Source organism: Panthera onca, chromosome D1 (genome assembly GCF_046562875.1).
Source record: "Panthera onca isolate mPanOnc1 chromosome D1, mPanOnc1 haplotype 2, whole genome shotgun sequence".
Lineage (NCBI taxonomy): Eukaryota > Metazoa > Chordata > Mammalia > Carnivora > Felidae > Panthera > Panthera onca.
The window spans coordinates 51,356,116-51,362,754 of record NC_138348.1 but is presented as its reverse complement, the minus strand read 5'-3'; the positions used below and the strand labels follow the sequence as shown (position 1 = coordinate 51,362,754).

Sequence of the window (6,639 nt, the reverse complement as noted above, 5' to 3'; positions counted from 1 at the left end):
AAAAGGTTCATCAAGAGGTGTCTTTCCAGACTCATACAGAAAGATAGTGTGGAAGTACTGTGATGGGAAATAATTTTGGCTCAGCAGTCAGAGAAGATCTGATTCCTAATCTAGGATTCTACTGGTTTTAAGAACTTTTACCTTTTAAAATTGCCTTATTCCTTAGTTTATTCACTCATATAATGGGATAACAATAATTCATTTGTTAACATCATATCATTAATGTTAGTTTCAAAAATAATATGTATGTGAAAGCAATTCTAAAACAGCTTTGTGATAACTATACAAATGTAAATATTGCCTGTGTTGGAATGTGAGCCACAGCCATGATTTGATCAGAAGAAATGAGGTGAGAGGGCTTTCAAGAGACCAGCACAGGAAAGAATATAGTGAGAAGCGAGATGGTGGAATAATGAGGTCTCTGCAGTGAGGAGAGGTCACAGCCACCACCTTGGTCTCTAGGAAGCACTCAGTCATTTGATGAACGTTTTGTGAAGCAGGCACTGTGTGCTAAGAGCAGTGTGAAATGACACCTGCTGTCTGTCAGGTTATTCACAGCCAAGTTAGCCCACAGTCTCTGCTATTAATTGTGTGTCAGTAGCCCTGAAATTAAGAATCAAGGGCTGAAAGTTTTGTTAGAATGAAGGCCCAGGAAATATACTTGTATCTCTTTGAGTAACCAAAGGTAGATGAAGGGAATGATGCAGGGGCCTAAAAATATGAAAAATCCTAGAGAAACTTTAGATCCTACAAAGGATCTAAAGGTCTATATGTGACTAATTAGAATCTGATGGAGAAGGATGGACCTAGCTCTTTTCCCACTCTCCCATATTCTTTGTCTAAAGGCATATGGTGAGTTGGCACTAATTCTGGGAAGGCTGGGACCACTGGGTCCTCATGAAATGAGACTATGGAATATCAAAATCAGGGAGGGTAATTATCCCCTGAGGAAAATGGAAACACCTATGCTATAAGCCTTCTCTTCTCTGCAGTGCATGAAACTGTCCGCTCATGCTTGCCTGCACGACATGATGCTATGTGAAAGAGCTGGCACGGTTTTGTTAGAGTTGTTAAATGTGAAGCAAAAAATATTTGTCAAAAATACTTTAGCTCTCTCTTATAAATTAGCAAAATAAAACAGCATCAAGGTATGAATTGTATGAGAATTAAAAATCCAGGAAAATTTGAAAAAGAGGTTTTCAACATAGCACATAAAAGCCAAATATTTGCTGTATGTATCACCATAAGCAAACAGGGTTGGCTTACTACTATTATTATGAAGTCACTGAAATCAGAATTATGAAATAATTTGGTATAAAAAATAATAATTTATTTTATTTTTTAAATAACTTAATTTTGGGTTTAATATTATTTTAGAGAAGAGTTTCAAAGATAGTAAAAAGAGTTCTCATATTTCCCTCCCCTACTTTGTTTCCCCTAATATCATCACCTTACATTTCACTGTACACTTTTAAAAGTAAGAAGCTAAAACTACTACATTGTTGTTAACTAAACTCCAGGTTTTATTCAGAATTTACCAGTTTTTCCTTATCCATTTAATGTCACAGGATCCAATCTAAAATATCACACTCCACTTAAGTATTCTGTTTCTTAAGTCCCCTCTATCTGATAGTTTCTCAGTCTTATACTTCCTAACTATAAGGGCTGTTTAAGCAAAATAGGGTTTCCAGTACTATAGAAGAACTGTTATTTCTCAAATGCTCTTTTCCAAAAGGTTTTTAGATATTTTCTGACTCTGTTCAATGTGAAATGTTAGCAAATTATAAAAGAATTGGATTATAAAGTTCAAGCAAAAAAAATACAATCTAACATTCATTTTCACAAGATTGTAATGGGTAAGATATTAAAATAAAAACCAAAAGAAAAAAAAGGAAAACAAAACATACTGTGAAGAAACTTGAAAGGGAGACTAAGTGGAGTTTATCAAAGTTGATGGGAACAAGTAGGTATTTTTGAGCATGGAACCCTCTATGTTGATCTTCTCTTGTTCTACAGATGTGAGTTACCTCTGGCCACTCTGAGTATCTCTCCTACCTGAAAGATCCAGTCTGGATCCAGTACTCCTAGAAAGAGACTGGAGACTCCCCCAGACACTGCCCTGCAAAAGGGAATTTAAAAAAGTCACAGTATCTATGCAATATTTTTAAAGAATGGCAGCCTATAAAGATGGTTTGAAACAAACAGGATCAAATGTAACAGGAATAAAATAAAATTCTCTATCTAGGTTGGGGGCAAAATTAATTAATCAATGGAGGATGAGGAATACTTCATCTGACAGTTAATAGTTCACTTGAAAAATCTTAGGTTTTGTGCCATCAAATTCAGTATGAGCCATGAGAATCACATGACTTTGAAAATGCAGTCCAAGTCAAAAGAGAAGTTTGGATCTTGCCATATTTCACATGGACTCAAGCATCTTTTCATTCATTGTTAGTGAAAGATGAATATATGCAGGAAATGTGCTAGACACTTTTCCTATACCTGAAGTATCTGGTTTTAAATTTTGAATTCAGAATTAGAGGAATTTTTTAAAACTTGAGAAAATAATGCATTTTACTGTAAAAAGCTTGGAAAATAAACAAAAGCACAATGAAGGAAATCAACATCATGTTTTTACTTCCTATTAACTGGAGTTAACCTATAAGGAGGTTCATATAATAGCTACAACAGTGATGTCCAGAGACTGACACTCCAGTCTCAGATTTGTAAACCCATTTCAGAAATTTATTCTTGGAGACAGTTAAGAGATAGGATTTTGATGAATTTTCATCTAGTCATTATAAATGTAAGTTATAATAGATTGTAATAACACAATAAAATATAAAAACAAATTATAATAATAAAATACTTATAAGGTTATGTAACTTTTGGCACAAAAAGATACATATACTAGAATTTTTAATAGGTAGCAACTAGCAAATAATGCTTGATTTCCTTGCTAGTAGCCTTTCAGACTTTATTAAACAGCAGAAAACTATGGAAAGACAGGCTGCAACACCAGAAGTTTCCCACATCTGGAGAGAAGCGTCATGTAGGCTGTTGTCTTCAGTGTTCTGATTCTTAGGTCATTGTGAGTTTCTAAACACCATGCTGAGATACCCTGTATCCATCTGTCTTCCCAGATGAATAAAGCTGTGTATTTTATTGGGTAAGAAATGCTTGTTTAAATCAATATGTTGGTAACAATACCTTTGGCACAGAAGGCAGTTTATAAGAGTAATGGCTAAATTGCATGGTTATAGCTAACATCTCAGTTAATTTCCTTCTAGCCTAATTTAAACAAACGATAAGACTGGTAACTTTTTTTGAGATGGGCAGATTTTAGATGCATTTTTGCAGGTAGAACCAGAGTCTGCTTCAGGGTATAACATCTGTGCTATCTCACAGTATTCTTGGCTCAGAAAAGCCTATACTTGGTTTCATGCTGAGCAGTCATGATGTTTTTTAAAATTAATTTTTAAAATTTGAGTACAGCAGGCACACAATGATACATTAGTTTCAGATGTACACAGTAATTCAACTTCTCTATATGTTATGCTACACTTACCACAAGTGTAGCTACCATTTGTCTCACTACATCACTATTACAATATCATTGACTATATTCCCTATCCTGTGCTTTTTATTCCTGTGACTTATTCAGTCCATAATGGAAAGCCTGTATCTTCCACTCCTCTTCACCCATTTTGCCCATCCCATACCTTCCTCCCTTCTGACAACCGTCAGTTTGTTCTGTGTGTTAATGGGTCTGATCTTGCTTTTTGTTTGTTTATTCATTTGTTTTTTTAGATTCCACATATGAGTGAAATCATATGGTATTAGCTTTACTTATTCTGACTTATTTCACTTAGAGTAATGAATGCCCTCGAGGTCCATCCGTATTGTTGCAAATGACACATCTCATCCTTTTTTAAGGCTGAGTAATATTTCAGTGTGTGTGTGTGTGTGTGTGTGTGTGTGTGTGTGTGTGTGTGTAAATCTATATCACATTTTTCTTTTCCATTTGTAAGCCTAATACTTTTGATGCTGTTACATAACCTAATATTTTGATTTATTATACTGAGAATGTTTCTCTGTCATTAGCTCTATGTAGATCATGGTATTTTAAGATCTACATAGTATTCCACTTAATGTATGAGTATAAGCTTATAGTAAATTAGTAAAACAGATTTATTAAATAAGTGCACTTAGTCACTAGCTTGGTGTGTGCACTGACCTAGGTAAATCAGGAAATGGATATAGAAATACCTGGAGTCCACTAGGTGACATGTTGCTAACACAAAACTTCTCAGTTTCCTATCTGCTTGCCTTGTAATTCATACTAAAATAATCACCTGGACCTCCTACCTCATAAGCTATCGTCAGTGGTTTGCAGCTAGAAGAGATTAACCAGAAGTCTCCTAATTCTATTCCATAATGAAGTCTGTGCTTCCTTGAATGGCTTCCTCCTTCTGCTTTCCTTTTCTAAATGACCTTCAGCCACAGAACTAAGACAAAGAGCAAACCCAGGAAAGGCCATTTAGAGAGATATTAGTTCTGCATTTGTTTGCTTATTTAAATATTGAAGTGCAGTCAGTCTTCTGCTCAGAGCCAATCCTTCTCATCCCATCAGGATGCATGATTCATGAACCTGTTCTATGTAAATTACAATAGAGTAGATAACATGGAACATTCTAACATGTATTTACAGTGCTGTCCTGCAGAAATCCAGCTGCCAGCTTGCAATCCATCCCTCTTCTTCCTTCTGGATTAGTTCCATGGTGGTGTTTTTGAGCCCTAGTCCCTAATTTAGAGCATAAGAACTCCTCTGGACTTCATAGAAGATATAGATGCCAAGTTTAAGAGCATTTTCTACCCATCTCTGCTTGCCTTCCTGCGCTTAGCATCCTGGCCCTGGTATAGGTGTAGCGTATGGCGTAGGGCTCTCTTGACCTCTTGATTGCGTAAGCAGTAAATGATGGGGTTGAGCAAAGGTACAATGACAGCATAGAGTACAGAAACCAGCTTGTTGGTGTCAAAAGCTGAGAGTGCCTTTGGCCGGGCATAGATGAAGATACTGGCTGCATAGAAGATGATCACAACAGTGAGGTGAGAGGCACAGGTGGAAAAGGCTTTATGGCGCCCAGCAGCCGAGGGAATTCGTACCACAGCACCAGTGATGGCCATATAGGAGGCCCCAGTGACAGAGAGTGGCCCCAGCAGGATAAAAATGGCCAGAACAAAGTCTGTAAGCTCTGCTGTTGACATATCAGTACATGAAAGATTGAGTAATGGGGAGACATCACAGAAAAAGTGGTTGATGATGTTGGGTCCACAGTAGGAGAGGCGAGAAATGAGAAAAACTTTGACCATGGAGATACCAAAACCTCCAGCCCAGGAGCCAGCTGCAAGCTGCACACACTGCTGACCACTGACAATGACAGCATAGTGGAGAGGATGGCAGATGGCCACATAGCGATCATAGGCCATAACAGCAAGAAGGACACATTCAGTGCAGCCCAGTCCCAGGAAAAAATAGAGCTGTGTCATGCAGCCCTCAAAGGAGATTAGCTGTCCCTGGCTCTGTTTGGACCCAGCAAATCCAGCTAACATCTTGGGAATAGTGACAGTAACATACCAGATCTCCAAGAAGGACATATTAGCCAGAAAGAAGTACATGGGTTTGTGAAGGGTGGGGTGGTTTCTAATTGCCATAATGATGAGTGTGTTTTCAGTCAGCACCAACACATAGGCCAGCAGAGAAAGGGCGAATAAAAGTGCCCGCAGTGGCGCAGGAGCCGGGAAGCCCAACAACACAAACTCACTTACCCTCCCACTCTGATTCCTCTGCTCCATAATGTCAGTCTTGCCCACTGATCTTTAGGAGAGAGAACAGAGGGCCTTCAGGATGCAGCAACAAGAACCCAGGCTTTCTTGTGGTGGGTTTATATTGACAGAATGTTTGTATGCGTGTCATTCATCACCAAACTGAGGACGTCACTTTCTGCTGTAATCTGGAAATGAGCTAAGACAAAAGTAAACAAAAATGAACTGCTTCATACTGGGAATAGGGTAAGAGTCTGTTCTGGCCCTTGGAGAAGAATATACTGATAAACACTTGTAAAAGTGACACTAGTTGGTTACTGAAGAATATAGATCAAAACCAAATATAGTAGTAAGAGAGTCTAGGCTGCCCTAAAGTGAGAGTTTGTGAGCTAGATTGTGACTCTGTTTTGAGGAAATAAGTTACACAATGGAGGAATAACAGTACTAAACATGTAACACAATTGAGTATTTGCTATGCATTAATTGTATGGACACTGTTTTAAAATATTTGCAGATATTAATTCACTTAATCTTCAGAAGAACGCTGTGAGTTAGTACGATTTTAACGCCACTTAACATCTAAGAAAACCGAGGCATAAAGAGATTAAGTAACATGTTCCAGGTCACACAGAGTGTAAGAGATGGAACCAGGAAGTCAGGACCTCAGAGCTTCGAAAATATTCAGGCAACACAAAGGAGGGACTATAAGATCCATCCTGGATTTATATCCAGGGGAGAGGATCTTTGGGGCTCAGCTACAAGCAACTCCATACTACAAGAAAGAAGGAACATTGTAGAACCCAAGAAGTCACA

General features: G+C 37.9%; 1 protein-coding gene across 1 annotated transcript; it reads right to left on the bottom strand.

Moving 5' to 3' along the window:
• Positions 1–4,872: 4,872 nt before the first annotated feature.
• OR6A2 (olfactory receptor family 6 subfamily A member 2) lies at positions 4,873–5,856 on the bottom strand. Its single transcript, XM_060607914.3, has one exon. The coding sequence runs from the start codon at positions 5,854–5,856 to the stop codon at positions 4,873–4,875; it is 984 nt and encodes a 327-aa protein (XP_060463897.3).
• Between the last annotated feature and the right edge of the window lie 783 nt (positions 5,857–6,639).

Excerpts from the sequence above, each read along its gene's own strand:
- OR6A2 (XM_060607914.3), bottom strand. The coding sequence starts at position 5,856 with ATGGAGCAGAGGAATCAGAGTGGGAGGGTAAGTGAGTTTGTGTTGTTG.